Raw genomic sequence first — 16549 nt, forward strand, 5'->3', positions numbered from 1 at the left:
CTATTTTAAACCGTTCTCTATCTCTGCTTTCCTTTCTTTTAATCACGAAAGTTATTTTCGAAGAAGTTTTTGATTATTTTGTAGCAAGTAGATTCTTTTCGTGAAACTTGGAAATAAGAGAAGATAGTTTCTTTCCTCTAATTGGCTTGATACTGCGTGTATATCACGGAGAACCATTTCGAACAATTGCCGTAGGTTTATTTTGTGTGTGGGAGTATTATCAGTCTCGTTTTAGGAATTATTTTGGTCCAAATATGAAAGAAAATAATGGTGAGTTCTATATTTAATATCCTTATCTATATAGAATAAGGAAAAAAAACATTTTACTCTTAACTATTACCAGAAATTTTTAGTAATAGCTTCTAGAATTCGATACAGTATATGAATGATGTGGGTGGCTCAAAATTCTCCGACGAAACTTTGATTAAAATTTTATGAGATTACTTTAAAAAAATTTCCCTCAATATCTCCCATGGCTTTCTTTAGTTTCGAAATATCAATCGAGAAATTAGTGAAAACGTTTTGTTAAATTGTATAATTTTCAGAATATGTCTATGCTCACAGAAACAAGAAAAAAATTAGATTTTGTTTCTTCATCAAAAATGGAAGTTTTCAGAAAAGTTGATACAAAAATTCAAGTGTTTTTCTAAAAAAAGACATTTTTTTTTACACTTTTACAATCACGGACGAAATATTTCGTCGAAACGTCAGTGGAATAAATAGAATTCAGTTCTCTGTGATTCCCCCCCCCCCGCCTAAACATCACAAAGCTTTATTGTGAACTTAGGAACCGCAGTTGTATGTCGTTTTCCACTGACTCTTTCCAGATCCTATTAGTGATTTTCCTCCCTCACATAAAATGTATAATTCTACTATGTGCACGAAAGAGGGAAAGAGTAAACGTAGGGTGAAGTTGAAAAGAAACTATAAAAAATACTCTCTTATCTACTTATCTGTAATATTGTTTCTCCTTTTATATAACTTTTTTCTTCCCCCTTTATTTTATTTCTTTGCTCCGTTTTTCTTTTATCCTTCTATCTTTTCCTAACGTGCGGTTAGGCTAGGACAATGTTATCTGATTTATAGCCAATTCGTCACATATAATGTAAATTTATGGTCAAAAGCCTATACGTGAAGCGGTTAATCAATGAAACTGATGCTTCCAATTGGGAATATTAGTCCACCGAAAAGTTAAGCCCGGAGAAAACCTTCACTGCCTGTGTTCGCACTTCTTAACAAAAATCACTATCTTGTCCCTAGTTTGTGAAACCACATATTTTCGAAAATGTATACAAAAATTCTCCATCATGAATTCCCCTTGCTTTTGCGGTGATCCTGTTTATGAGATCATGTAATATCTCAAAATGTATTCAAGCTAGGTAACTGCTACGAAAGTAATCCTGCTCGAAACAGGCAGAAATATGAGTTATTCCCCAGCTCCCTCTTTAATAAGTCCCGTAGGCTTCAATCCATACATATAAAGCAACATATCCTAACTTGTTCGTCATCACCGAGCCGAAACCGCTGAAAGTATAAATATGAAATTTGGTCATTAGATTTATTTTACAATGTGCAGACTCATTAAGAGAAGGGATTTCTCAAAATTCAAGACCTAAACACCATAAGGGGGAATTCCGTTTGTAACAGTTGGTTGTATACAAGTCTGAAGGACTCGTTAGTGACTAATCCAAGTATGTACCTAAATAATGCTTAGCGTATTTTCGGGGAAGTCTCACGGTTTCTGATTGGCGAATCTTCGTATTGAACATGTTATATCCTTAGAGAAGCAAATATCCATTGGGAAAAATGAAGTAGCGAATCTCTCAACATACTTAATAACTATATTTATCCATCATCAGAGAGAGAGAGAGAGAGACACATTATTTACGATCACGACTGTGGTATGTTCCAAGCATTTTGCATTTTTAATTGGGTTGCTGTATTGTATTTTGAAATATAGCACATCCATATTTGTTATGGGCCTCTTTTTCTGAGCTACCTCGTTGGGAATTTTGCCTGTTGTAGCCTTGTATTTGTATTTTTATTAAGATGACAATGCCGAGATGCATCGAACTGTGAAAATTTTCCGGGAAAGCAATAGGCATAGTTGGAACTTTTGATTGACCACTACATGATCCTGAATCAATCGAGTCCAACCTAGAGCCTATGGAACAGCGATCGGCAACCCATCAGTCGCCATCGATCAATAAATATTTTTGGTCAATCTTTGGATTTTTTTTTTCCCTGGCGACATAGGCGGAAATAGACTTGAAAGTCTGGGGAGGATGATGATAATGATGTCAATTCATATATACACATACACATTAGATTAGTCGACTCCACCTTCGACTTTGGGTGGTAGTGCCTCCTCCAATGCCCCATGTATCTCCACCCATGCGTGGCGATTCTAAAGCTTCTTGCAATTTGAGTTCAAAGATCTGTTATAAAATAATGGACAAAACGTTCTAGCAATATTTCGGTAGCTTTCCGGTTTTTAACCATTTAAACGGGATTATAAATCCCTAAACCCCCTTTCAAAATGTCATATTTGTTTTAAGTAGGTTTTCTTCCGATTTTCAGCAGGTGTCCACTAAGGGGGTTTAGGGAAACAGTTTTACATTGAGAAATCATTTTTACAAAATATTTGGACTTGTCAATGCTAAAATAAGAGGCTTTTATGCAGACGAGATATCTCGTCATTGCCTCTAAAAGTGTTAATACACGGAAAACGAAATAGCAGCGACCATGGTGGAGATACGGGAGGGTCAATGCCATCTTCCCCCCCCCCCCGCGTCGAAGATGGAGCTGGCTGATACAACATATTCCTGTTATGAATTGGCATCATCATCAACATGCCCCCCCCCCCTCCAGCTTTTCAAGTCTATATCCCGCCTACGGCAGCGACCCGCACAAACATCTAAGTCAACCTTTGGTAAGGGGGAAAAAGTCATCGAGTAGTCCACTAGGTAAATTTGGTGGCTGACTTCTATTATAGTCCTTTAGTAAGGGACAGCTGATGTATGATTCGTCTCTTCCTTGATCCACCGTGGATCTTAGTGGAAAAATAATACAAATTTATAGCTACAAATAAGTGCTTAAATATTTTATGTGATCAGAATAATAATATTAACGATTAATGCATGTTGTTTTGAATGCACAAAGCCTGTCCAATAAAATATTTAGCGTGCGAGCCTTTTTTCTGGCCCGATAGTTTAAATACCGTACATGCGAAAGGAACAGATATGATTAAATAATTGCACTGATGATGAGTTAATAGCGATATTTTACGCGATGTAAATGTGATAAATCCTCTTTTTAAGCATAATCGCCGGCTATTATGAATAATTAATGGTCATTTTGGAAAGTGATAAATTTTGCAAATTTTTCACATTTACCGGTGATATGTATAATCCCCAGCTCATATCGGTAAATATGATAAATCGTCAATTAATTACTCGAATTAATCGGGCATTTTGCTCAAACTTCAGCATAGGATAAATTAATAAGTGGGTGAATTCAAGTGATATATATTTCCGCATGATTTCTTCCATATTTATCATACTTGCCAACTTCGGGAAATCATACCAAGAACCATAATTACCGGTAAAATTGATAAATGTAGATAGATAGAAACCCCCGCTCACAACCCTGGACTGATGCAAAGCAACTTACTTCTGTTAGCTAAAAAGAACCAGGGTTGTTGTCGGAAAAATTAGCAAAGATTAATAGTTGTGGCCCCCTTGCCCCGTGCTCGCAAGTATCAAATCACTCGCGTCGTTCTCCCTATGAAGACAGCTATCAAGTCGATGTAACGTACAAGCCATTTGACTGAAAACGGATAGCTGAACCCAATGACCTGGGAGAAAAATTGCACGTGCGCACAGTGGCACATAAGGGCTGGAGACCGCAACTTGGGATTTCAAAAGAATTGAGAAGACTTGTGGGGCAAGTAAGAAGGTGAAGTTGGTATGTGTGTTGAGGTGGAATAAATGTAGGTAAATTTATAAAACTTACCGAGAAGATTGGTAATTATGTATAATTGTGGGTCATTATGCATAATATCCGATTTATCATATTTTCCTTACCATATACAGGGTACCATATACTGTAACTGCTAATGCAGCCTTTATCTCATCAACCATCCGTCCGTCGTAAACGTATGATTCCAGCTTAGAAAATGCTCAAAAGGCGTTCGAAAATTATCCTGTACCAGTTCTGAGAGTGTGTAACACAATAAAAGGTCTACATTTTCATGCGGTCCCCTTGTCTTCTAACTTCCAATTAGAGAATTGTTGCCCTAAAAAATGATAATGATAGGTTGCCCTAATAATCTGAATAAAAAATTCAGATTTTTTATTTTGTAACACTGTATTTTCACTCTTAAAACTGGTACAGGGTACACCTTTTGAACATTTTTTAAACTGAACTCATCTCTCTACAACGGACAGTTGATGAGATAAAGGCATTATTTGCATTCACAGGACACCTGTATACAATGCGATAAGAATTAAAGAGGACTTCAAAATCAACAGAAAAATATATCAATCGATTTTTATATATGCTACTGCCATCCCGAGGTGGCCAACCCAGATGATCCAGCCAATGTTCGAAATTCGGACTTTTGTCGGGCTTCAGCTGGCCCCTATATATCGATTCCCACATCAGCACCCTATGATTCGAGGTCATCCCGTTGGCGTATTATTTTGTGATAATTATATATGGCCATTTATAATTACCCATAGCTAACCATAATTATTAGGCTTACCTAACGATCAATGGAATTTGGATATCGACATATTACTGGTGCATATATAGGGATCGGCATATAAAGGCCGATGAAGCCCGAATCTCGGACATTGGCCGAGTGAAATGAGCTGGCCACTTCTCGAAGTCGCCAACTTCGGGCTTTGGCAGTAACATATAATTTTTTTCTATTGAGTTTAGTAACGTATCTATGAAATTTCTTACATTTTACAAACTAATGAAATAATTTTTCAACTACATTGATGTTTGAATTACATGTGAAAGAAGTACTTGGCGTTTGAATTAAATACATAGTAAAATAACTGAGGCGTTCAATCACCTCCGATGCGAAAGTACGCCTCGGAAATTTTTGATATCCTCGGAAATGAAGGGGGAAGGGGGGGGGAAAGGCTCGATCACTATTTATACAGTGTATCCAGAGTTCTGTATCCTTTTATCGGCATCCTCAAGAGTGTTGTGCTCTTAATTGGAAATGTAGGGAACCATCATCTGAGGGAGCGAAACCGAAAATATCAATGAAGGAAATTGTTATGGGTCATCCGGGAATAGCATCCATAATAAGATGCTATCAGAGGCTCGCCGTTAGTACGAAGACGATTCGGTGTTATCCTTGTTGCAATAGAAATTGTTGTCTGAATTGATGTTCAGTTTGGCATTTAATTCTTGTAAATTGGTTAAGTTTGAAAAATATAGAGCGGCTTGAAACTGGTAAGTGGCAATTTCTTGTTTTTTTCTTGCTCTTTTTGATTCCTCAAACGGAACGTGATTTTTGTGAGAAGTATATTTTTGGAGATTTTTCATACAGTTCCATGAATTATTTCTTAAAATTAATCATCAAACATAAATAAATAGGGCAGACACGAGAATATTCAACGTGTATACAGAAAGAAAGAATACACGGAAAAACGCATCGTGTAAACGTGCAAACTTGTAGAAAGCAGACATGCTAAAATTTGCCATGTTTGCATGAAGAAATCATACATGAAAATCTGCATCTTGTATAAATGAGTAGAGCGGACACGAAAACATCGATCGTGTATAAAAGAAGAAACCAGACACGAGAAAATTGATCTTTAGGAAATCATATAGAAATCAAATGCATCGCTTATAAATGACGAGAGCAGATGCGAGAAAGTTCACCATGCATACAGAAAGAAATCAGTCACGAAAAAAAAAACAAACTTATCGTACGCAAATGCAAGGATCATACACAAGTAAATTCACCGTGTATACATTAAGTGAGCAGGCACGAGAACATTAATCGTATATACAGGAAAACTGCAGACACGTCAAAACTCATCGTGAGTACAAGAATAAAGCATAATACAGAGAAGAAAATTCAACGTGCATATATACATGGAGAAATCATCCACGAGAAAATTCCCGGTTTATACACGAAAAGATAAAACACGAGAAACTTCATCTTGCGTACATGAAGAAAGTATGCACGGAGGAAAAAGGCATCGTGTATATACAGTATGGAATCAGACACTAGAAAATTAAACGTGTTTACACGAAGAAAGCGGACACTAGATAGTTCATTGTGTATACAAAGAAAAGCATACGCGAAAAAAATGCATCGCGCATAAATGAAGAAAGGAGACCCCAGAACATAATTTTTTCGTGTTTCCTTGATTATTGGTCTTGTATGCATGTTAACGCAGATACTAGAAAATCATTCATGCTCACATGGTGAAAGAGTAAGTAGACCGATACTCTCTCTGATTAATTGTACACAATGTCAAATTCATTTACTGTTCTGTATTTAAATTTTACAAATTTTGTAAATACGATATTCATAAACCACTCTTTATTTTAACTTTTTTTTTTGGGGTCTGAAATCGCAATTTTCGATCAATCGAATAATCATCGAATTCGATCGAATCATCAACCGGAATGCTACATAACTCGGGTTACGTCAGATTTTTGAATGTCTGGTTCATTCCCAACATACCGGGGAAAGGCGAGGTTTAATAAGGATCAAAGAATATGTATATACTTATAACATTCAAAAGACTGCCATCAGTTTGTCTCAAGTATATTAATGAGGGGACTCGAAGTTTTCACTGTAGAAAACATGCTTTATCCTGGGATTTGATAGAGGTTATAGAAATTAAGTTGAAAATTTACTTATTGCTCTATATTAATTATCATCAGCCACATACGCAATACATTATTTTTCTGCAAGAAATATAAAAATTCTTCTCAGTCTACTTGTGTTTTGTCAACTACAATTTTGCAAATTTTTCATCATGCTCAACTTTTGTTTTACTAAAATTATCATGAAAATAAAATCACAGTATACTAGATGCTATAATTCATTGATATATACTTACAGAGCAAAATAAAAAAATGGATGCGTTTCAATGAAATTTGAGACCCATGGGACAAAAGATGTAAAAAATGACCGTTCCACTTTGGTGCCTTTCGTTGTATAAATAAGACGCTAAGATTGTTGAAACACAAATTTTTCAACTAAGAGACACGAAATTTTTATTATATTAATACTGAAATTTCATTAAAGCATTTTTAGCGAGAAATATAGAGTAATAAGAAATTTTCATCTGAACAATCATGTGTACCCAAATATACGTCAAAGGGGTGCTAAAAAGGTGTCTCGCATGGGTGAAAATATTTTCTCGGTCCGGCCCTACCGATTGTTGTTGGTTTTTATTCTTTCTGAGTACTTGACATGTTTTATAATATCTGTATGAAATGACATTCATTCCTTTGTAAAATGTTTAATTTTTTACAAAACCTTAAGAATAATTCCTACTTTCAAATGATCACGTAATGTCAAAAATAATTTCAATGTTTGCTATTATTTTCATTCTATTTTACAGCTACGGCTGATATCAAAAAAGCAAAGAAAAACGATCATGTTATTCTTGATTTCGACATTCATTCACGCGTAAAATCATAATGGAAAAAAATACATTTAAAAATCTAAAGGAAAATGACAATTAATTCGACTTAATTACATTCAGTTTATCGAGAGCGAGACGAAAATTTACGTTCAATAAGAATATAATCTGTCGTATTGTGTATTCACCTGAGACACCGGATCTCTGTAAATGTTTCGTAATTTTCTTTTCATTCATTTCTGTTCAGTTTTTCTTAGAGGAATTACAGATTTCGAATATTATTATAATCGCATTAATTATTTCCCCTATTTCATACACTTTTATAAAACTCTCAATTCTTCTTTATTTCAATTGCGCAACTCTTACAATAATTCCAAGATGAAAATGAGTGAAGCGAAATAATGAATATCAATTGCAATTTGAAAACTAGGAATTTTTATCGAGTTTTAAAATAAACCATTACTAACTATTCGTGTGCCGTCAACCGGGATAACTTTGCTTCGGGAAGCAACTCTGCCAGTTTTTGCAAAAAAAATGTTTTGCGCCCTGCTGATTCCCTTACCCAATTAATAGAGGTGCCAATTTTTTCATCGCACAGATAGCTTTTTCGCGTTTTTTCAGCGAGACGGTTGTTTACAGGTGTTTACAGGTTGTTACAGGTTCTTTATCAGTGTTTTTGTGTTCGACTTGTAGAGTAGGAGTTTTTGGTAGTCTACAAAAGTGTCTTTCCCAGCCAGTTCATTCAGAGGTAAGCATAAACTGCCAATTTTGCTTGATGCACCACAAATAATCTCTTTTCAGAATCACGTTTAAATGTAAATTTTAGTTTGTATTTAGGTTCGATAATATAATTTGGCAATGTTGCACCGGAAAACTTAGTGAAATGGGGCAACTTTGTCAACTTGGAATTCCTTCATTTTTTGCAAAATTCTTGCATTCTTGTGTAAATTTGTGCATTTTTCGTGTTTATTTTTTAGAGCTTATTTAGATGTCAAGGCACATTGGTACCAAGTAGAGAGGCAGGAGGTAATCAAAATTATGATGATGCTACGCTGCAGCCAGATTCTACAGAAAAGAGGAACTCGGCAAATTGATGTGGCCGATGGCAGATCGCACTTGATGGAGAAGGACCAATTCCTTCCGAGTGCCTCTACAACGAGGTTAATTGAGGGGATTCGTGATAGTAAGAACAATCTAATGAATGATACATGGCTTTTTTTCAGCCCGAGATATCAAGGAAACAGTTATTGTCCGGATATTATGCTGAGGTGAACTCGGAAAGAAAAGTCATCACATCTCCGCCGGGACTCGAACCCAGGCCCTCTTGCATACCGGGCAAGCATGCTACCATCTACACCACTGGAGACATGTCCCTGCCTTCCTTATTTCACGCACTGTGGTGTGAGGCGCTGAAGTAGAGGCATTAGTAGCCTCTATTAACTTCAGGAAAGTTAAGGCTTTTCTTTCCGAGTTCACCTCAGCATAATATCCGGAAAATAAGTGTTTCCTTGAAATCTGATGAATGACCATCACAGTAGTGATGAATATAATTGCGCTCTTTCTTTACATGGCACATATGAATCAGTGCCCGAACAAGATGCAAAACCTACTGAGGGGTTTTGACAGGAATTAATTTTAATCGCTTCTGCTATTCTCGCTTATTCTTTGTGAAGATCGAGATGATTCAACCATAAACATGATGAAATGATGAACGTCAACGTGGGCCAGGAGATTGGTGGCAGGGTTCTTAAATAACTAACAGCTTGGAATGATTTTTGCGGTAAAGTTTTTGTCAAAAATAAAGTGTCAAGCATTTTGTGTTGGTAAACTCACTCGATTCTACGGAGACGGAGAGTTCGGGTTGTTATATCTTCTTATGACTAACAGAGGTTAAAGCTTTTACTTCCCAAGCGTACCTGATGAACACCAACTCAATGTCCAAGGCATCGTGTACGTAAGTTATTCTTACAATGAAAATTTAACTTCTCTGAATAAAATGTAGAACTTTTCTTTGAACGTTGTGAATTTTAAATCTTCTGTTAAATCAATGTTTTGAATATTTAGGTGCACCATTTCCTTTCCAATAAAGAGTTAATACTAATGCTGAAATGCTTTATAAATGCGTGGCTCAAAAATATAGTTTCTTTTCTTGTGATTTTTTCCTGCGGTTTTAACACAGATGGCAAAGTGACCCCAGTGTTTCCAAGGTAACATTGCCAACGTTGTTTTTTATTTCTTCAACGCATGAATATTCACTTAAGTGAGGGTCTTCATTTTTCTAGTCGCGAGCATTGCGTGTACCCGTCATCATAAAAAGAGCACCCTTACGGCAAGTTTAGCAAACGAATGCATGGAATCAGGATGATGTCAATTCTTGAATGCAATTTTTACAATTTTGAATGCAATTTTTCATCAATTGGAACGATGATCAAGTGCTCGCGAGCATGAAATCGGACACAAGCATAGAACACTGGCTACTTCAGGGAGGACAGTGCAGCTCGCGAGCAACGGGTTGAAGATGCGCCTGACTTAAGTTGTCATATTTCCACAAATTGAGAAACTAGAGGTCAAGACGAATGACTTATATGATGCGATTTGAACCATTTTCGTATATTAACGTTGGCACAGCAGTTGAAAGAAAAGAAAAAGTGGCAAAGTGTCCCGGTTGATGGTATGTAATGAATGTGTAGTAATGTATGCATGAATTTTATGTCTTCACGCCAAATGTCTGAAAGCGGAGAGAAAACAAACATTATTTTTAATTTTGACATTTATTTCAAGCACAGAAAAGTTCCTCACAAACAGCTGATGAATAGATTAATTTTTTTTTTGGTAATTCGGTTACACCATTGACTTGTGCTCATTAAATGTATAGAGTACATGCAAATAAAATTCACATAATGAAGATACATCATACGACTATGTGATACATATTTATACAAGTAGCACACTAGGAAGTGGAATGTCTTAGTGAACTATGAAAAATCATGTCGCGCACAGAATGTATCCGATATGTGTAATTCAGAGTTCTGTGGTGTCTTTGACGTCTTCGAGTTTCTTCACTCCGTTTCCCAAATGACAATTTTCTTGTCTTGTCATTACAGTCATCGCTGTGGACTGTTCCTTGTCTCTTATGTTCGGCAGGCTCGGCCTACTTTTCTTGTCGTGCTGGTGTCGAGAACCTCCTCTAGTGGATCTTGGAAACACGCTATTCTCCACGTGAAGTTGAGCATTCACATCTTTTCTGGCGGCGCATGTGAACGCCTTGGCGAAACTTTTCTTGAAGTTGTCGCTGAGAAAAGCGTAGAGTATGGGATTGATGGCCGAATTGGCGTAAGATAGGAATCCGGCGATGAGAATCATAGTGAAGCTGGCTATGCTCTGGCTGGTCTCTGGTGGAGTGAAAGTGAGCCAAACTTGGGTGATCCAATACGGCAGCCAGCAAATGATGTAAACGGTTATAACCGTCAATACCAGGTACGTAACTTTACGGTGCGTCCGCTTCTTTTCTTTGCTCTTATTTTTCGGACCCACCGTCCGTAATTTACAGATTACCAGAATGTAGAAGAGCATTATGAGTACCAGCGGTATGGCGAATCCCAATGTCACGGCGTACAAGGTGAACGCTTTTTCGCCGGTCATGTACGCATTTTCAGGCCAGTGTATGTTGCAGCTGATCATCGGACCAGCTTCCATCGTGGTGGCGTACAAGTATATGGGAACCATGAGCAAAGCGGATACTGCCCAAGCAGTCAAGCAGATGAACTTCGCTATGAAAGTAGTCCTGTAACGTGGTGACGATATCGGGTGGCACACTGCAATGTAGCGATCGGCACTCATCACCGTTAATAGCAGACTGCTGGTGAACTGGTTTATACTGGTCGTGGTCATGTAGATTTTACACATGACCTTACCAAAAGGCCACGATTCGAAAATCATGGTTGTGAGCAGGAACGGTAGGCCGATCAAGAACATCTCGTCCGCTACTGCCAAGTTGAGTATGTACATGTTGGTGACGGTCTGCATCTTGGAAAAGCGGAAGACGACGTATATCACGAGCGTGTTCCCGCACAACCCAACGACGCACACTATACCGTATAAAAGTTTCGATATCTGTAGAGCTAGTACCGGTGGCCCTATAAAACCATTCATACCGTCTGCGTCAGTTTCGCACGTCCCGTTTTCGAGTGTTGAGCAGTTGAAAGTCATGTTGTAAAACGAATCGTCCGTATAAACCTCCATTTTTTGGTCACTTGTTCAATCCAATAATAAAAACTCTAATACACACATCATTTAAAAATTCCAGTCATGGAAAAGCAAGTCATGTTCTGGAAATGTGCACTCGGATTCATAGAGCAATCTAGATCCAATGCATTATTAGAATGATACAAGTGGGAATAATTCGGCTCGCAATAGAGACTTACATCATTGATTACATCATTGCTTTCTGTCACGAAGAATCATTGAGCAATGAAGAAGACAGAAACATCCCTAAGGGAAGCAGTCATCCTAGAAAAAGAAAGAAGACATTTGAGTCGCAAAGAATGAGCTAAGAGGAATATGCGAACATGCAATCAATGACTCAATGATCAAACATATTATACATTGTGTACATAAGACAATTCTTTCACAAAATGTGTTTTTTTTTCTTTCTGAGACAATTCCATAGTAGCCACTCACTGACTACCATCAAGTTTCATTCTAAACACTTTCTGAGAAAGAGAGAGAGAGAGAGAGGGGCAGTGGTTCTCAAACATGTTTTATCCCGATGGCTCCCTTCGGATCAGGATCATATTTTCTTCTCGTCCCCCCCCCGTCTTACTCAGGGCCCCTACCCTCATGCAGGAACCAGAGATCCTTTTTGCTCATTGAATTTAGTGAAAAATAATTTTGTAATCAGCAAAAGTTTTTAAATAAGGTCAATCTCTGTAACTCTGGACCAGTCATGGATCCACATAGTGGGGGTAGAGTGGAAGCGGACATCATCCCTCCCATGAACCGAATTATATGGGGGGGGGGGAAATAGATCTGTTAAAAATATGGGACGGTCCAACGAACCCACACAGTAAGTCATCCCTACGACACATCAGTATGGATCCTCACCTAATGTGGGCTAGATGTCAGTGAGCTTCTCTCTTGCATGTCCATGCATGGCCGTCTCAGCATCATGAACACTCGGGCAAAGGGATGCTAACGGGTCCTTAACTTCAAGTAACCGTAAGAGTGTACATACTTATGCTCGACAATCCAGATCTCATTATGTAGGTTCCCTATGGATATGAAGACTCCCCAAAGTTATGCCCACACGGGTTAAAATGACCCAGGTTCGAAGGGCTGCTGGATTCTGAAAACTGTCACATTTTCTCCCAATATATGCGAATATGCAAACTTAAATGCACTTAAAAACTTTATTTCTTCACATCTCTTTGTGTGCCCTTTCACGACTTGTCGTGGCTCCTTTTTCATTCAATTTTTCTTTTCTGTGGGCCCACCTTAGAACATCCCAGTACCACGGGGGGGGGGGGGCATGACCCCAGGTTGAGAACCACTGTTCTGAGGGATCTCGGATCTATATATTGAAAATTACCTGATGATTCGGGATAAGATGATTGATGGTTTCACGAAAATCACATGTATATAGATGTATGTTCAGCAACTTTCCAGAAAACTGTTAATACCATAATTATATATTTTTCGTAACAAAGCCGTTTCAATATTCATTTTCAGCCATTGCGGCTCATTCAGATCTGAATTGATTCGATTCTTTTTTTTGTCTTTCTCCAAATATTTTTAGCCATGTCGAGTATCAATGAGCTATTATTAAGTCGCAACATTGAATAGAAGAATAACATAAATTAATCCAGAGATATGGAGCTCTCAAATTCTCAGATACCCATGCTTTGATGATTATGGGGAATTTCCGAACTTTCTAACATTGCCCGACGCAGGGCTGATACTCGTATGATTCATGGATCAGGGTGAATGAAATGGGAGGGCGGCTCAAAGGAATAGAGGCCTCGCGATAATTAGATTTGGTACTATGATTTTAGGGGGAGAGAATACTTAAATTGGTTGGCAGGAGATGAGTAGCCTCACCCCCTTCTCCAGAATATATTTTTCCTTTGTGGCTCATTGTGCCATGGATGCCCTCTCCCCCGGTTTGTCTGAATCTACATCAGACACAATGGGCAGGAAAAAAAGATTGTTTAATAGGTCGGAAAATGATTGATAATTGAAAACCGATCACATTAGCATTGTTACGAATTTGAGTTATTTTTTATGTATTTATAATATTTATAACTTATCCAATGATGATGCTACTCCACTATCCATACGAATGTTTTTAAGGGCAGGCTGATGCGAAGAGAAATTTTAGAAAAAAAGAAAAGAAAATTCAAGTGCCCTCGCGGAGTATGAAACCCACGACTAACTCTCACATGCCGGGTGATAGCCCTAGCAGTTAGAAGACGTGGTCTCGATCCCCAACAAGGACAGTTGGATTTTCTTCCTTTCTTTTTTTTTTATTGGACAGAACATGTTACAAAATACAAAAGAAAGACAGATGAAAAGACGAAAATGCACAAAAAATAAACAAAGATAAACAAAAATGGACATACATATACAAGCACTTTGTGACCTTCAAGGGACTGCTTATCCTTCCATTCCAGAAGGTCAAAAATAATTTATAATATTAAATTTCTATTTTTCAAAGCAATCTTCATTATCATTCTATTATCATAAACAGTAATCATTCATACACGTAGACGAGCACAATAATTAAATTTTTACAATATGTCACAAAAAAATATATCGTAAAAATTGTCAATTAAAATAGTTATGTCTTATTCTTGGCATGATCTCTTTGAATTTTGATGATTAGTGATCAAGCAATTTTTTGAAAATACACATATTTTGACAAATATCTCTATGTGCAAAAGTGAAACACATCTATTGGAGAAGTGGGAAAAAAATATTTTTCAATGCAAATATTTCTATTGTATTAGAGTTTCAAAAACAACATTTTTCCCGAAAACAAAAATATTATAATTTAATCTCTTATTAGTATGATTAGTAGCTTGATGTTGATTTAATATTTTTGGAACAGTGTAACTAAAACTTTTTTGAATACTTTTTTTATTTGTTTTTGGCACTTGATAGTCAATGTTTAATCTAGTTGGTGATCTATTTTGATTCTTTATTAACCATATATTTTATTATAAATATTATCTAATTTATACAAATACAACGCCACAACAGGCAAACCGCCCAACGAGGTGGCTGACCTAAGACATCATGGATCCCCGAGCCCCTACCTACTACTGCTACACCACACATGCACCCCCCCCAACGAATCGGTACATGTGGGAATGTGCGTGTACGTGTAGCGCAACCTGACGTAAAGTTTGTTTCTGTGTAATGCTTGTTATGTGAAGTGCTGTCATCTGCCCCCAGTTTTACAAACTATGAGTGAAGTGTTATGGTTGAATGATTTACCGTTGTAGGACTGTTGCTCTCTGTGGCGAGACTTTTTAACGGGGAGATCGGCTCGCATTTGCGCCTTGAAGTTGGGAACCACAGAAAACCAACTTCAGCCGACCACCACTGTGGGGTTCGAACCCGGATCCTCGCATCACGAGTCCGGCACTATAACCACTCGACCACCACAGCGGCTGTTTATATTAGTATAGTATGAACCTCCCCAAGCACAGATTCCATTTGTTACAATTGGGCATATCCATCCATAAAATATATATTCTAAAAAATCTTCACCTACTGTATTTTTGAGTCTATATAATACTGCTGTAAATGTTCAAACTGGGATAGGGAGGTGACCATCTCCATAACAGGACACGACCCATTCCTATATATCTACACGAACGGAAACGCCGGCGAACAGACAAATGTGCCTGCTGTATGGTGGGTTCTCCAGTTCACTATGCCTTAGAGTGCAAATTTACAAAGCATCTACACATGTTCAAATATTCCGAAAACAATAGTAAACAATGGTTCACTCAAATAATCAAAAACACAGCATATTCAGATGAGACAAGCCTTGTCAGATGTATATACGCCAACTAAAAACCAAAAATCTGTCCACCAGATTTATAAAATAATGTTTTAAATGTTACGAAAATAAGGGGGGAACAGAAATGGATAAAAGCATCGACAAAAACAATATCCACATGACTGACACTTCAAATTCATAAATATTACACGTACAAGATATAGCATGTACTAGCGGGACCCGAACAAGAATTTTTATGACATTCCCGTAACAATGATGTAAACGTGATAACCACAAGTGTCCTCCATTCAGCTCTTCTAGCGGGGGTGCTAGGCGGGAGGACACGAATGGTTTTATAATAACCGTTATATGTACAGTAGCTGATAATTTGGCGCATAAAATTTACAGCGGTATTCAGCATAAAAATAAAGAAAAATAGTTTCACATACCGTATATTGTTCATTTTTATTCTGGGTGTTGGTTTAAAGACCAAAAGCCATTTTATTTTAAGAAATATGACAGAAAGTTTTGTTTTTGTTCAATGGGTGGCAGCAGGAATCCTGTCTTGACGAAGTTTTTCATATTTATAATAGCAAAATATAAATATGAGATATGTATTCAAGTAAATTCAGTGAAAAAAATTTTGGGCAGGTAAAATTTTGTATGTGTGTGATTCAGACATCTATTAGTTTAAAGCTTCGTGTTCCATGGGGCATGTAAAGTTTTGGAGAATTGCCCAGCCCTGGTAAGTATGATAAATGTGATTTGTTCGGGTATAAAATATTACGGTATATGTGAAGATCGTTAATATGTATTCAAGAACATAAAAACCCATCATCTGCCTTTTACGATATCCCATACATGCAGGAAAATTTACAATACAATAGTTCGCAAAGAGAAAAAAATATTGTTCAAG

At 37.2% G+C, this 16549-nt stretch overlaps 1 protein-coding gene across 1 annotated transcript in view; it reads right to left on the reverse strand.

The window, feature by feature from the left end:
• Nucleotides 1-10369: 10369 nt before the first annotated feature.
• Nucleotides 10370-16549, reverse strand: part of LOC149077624 (somatostatin receptor type 2-like) — a 70550-nt gene continuing 64370 nt past the window's right edge. Inside the window, exon 2 of the mRNA XM_089245177.1 lies at nucleotides 10370-12137. Within this exon, the coding sequence (XP_089101303.1) occupies nucleotides 10650-11870 (1221 nt within the window). The 5' untranslated portion in view covers nucleotides 11871-12137 and the 3' untranslated portion in view covers nucleotides 10370-10649. The remainder of the gene's footprint in view (nucleotides 12138-16549) is intronic.

Source organism: Pholcus phalangioides, unplaced genomic scaffold, assembly GCF_987345545.1.
Source record: "Pholcus phalangioides strain wild (caught in Gottingen) unplaced genomic scaffold, Ppha-v1.0 ptg000015l_1, whole genome shotgun sequence".
NCBI classification, from domain to species: Eukaryota; Metazoa; Arthropoda; class Arachnida; order Araneae; family Pholcidae; genus Pholcus; species Pholcus phalangioides.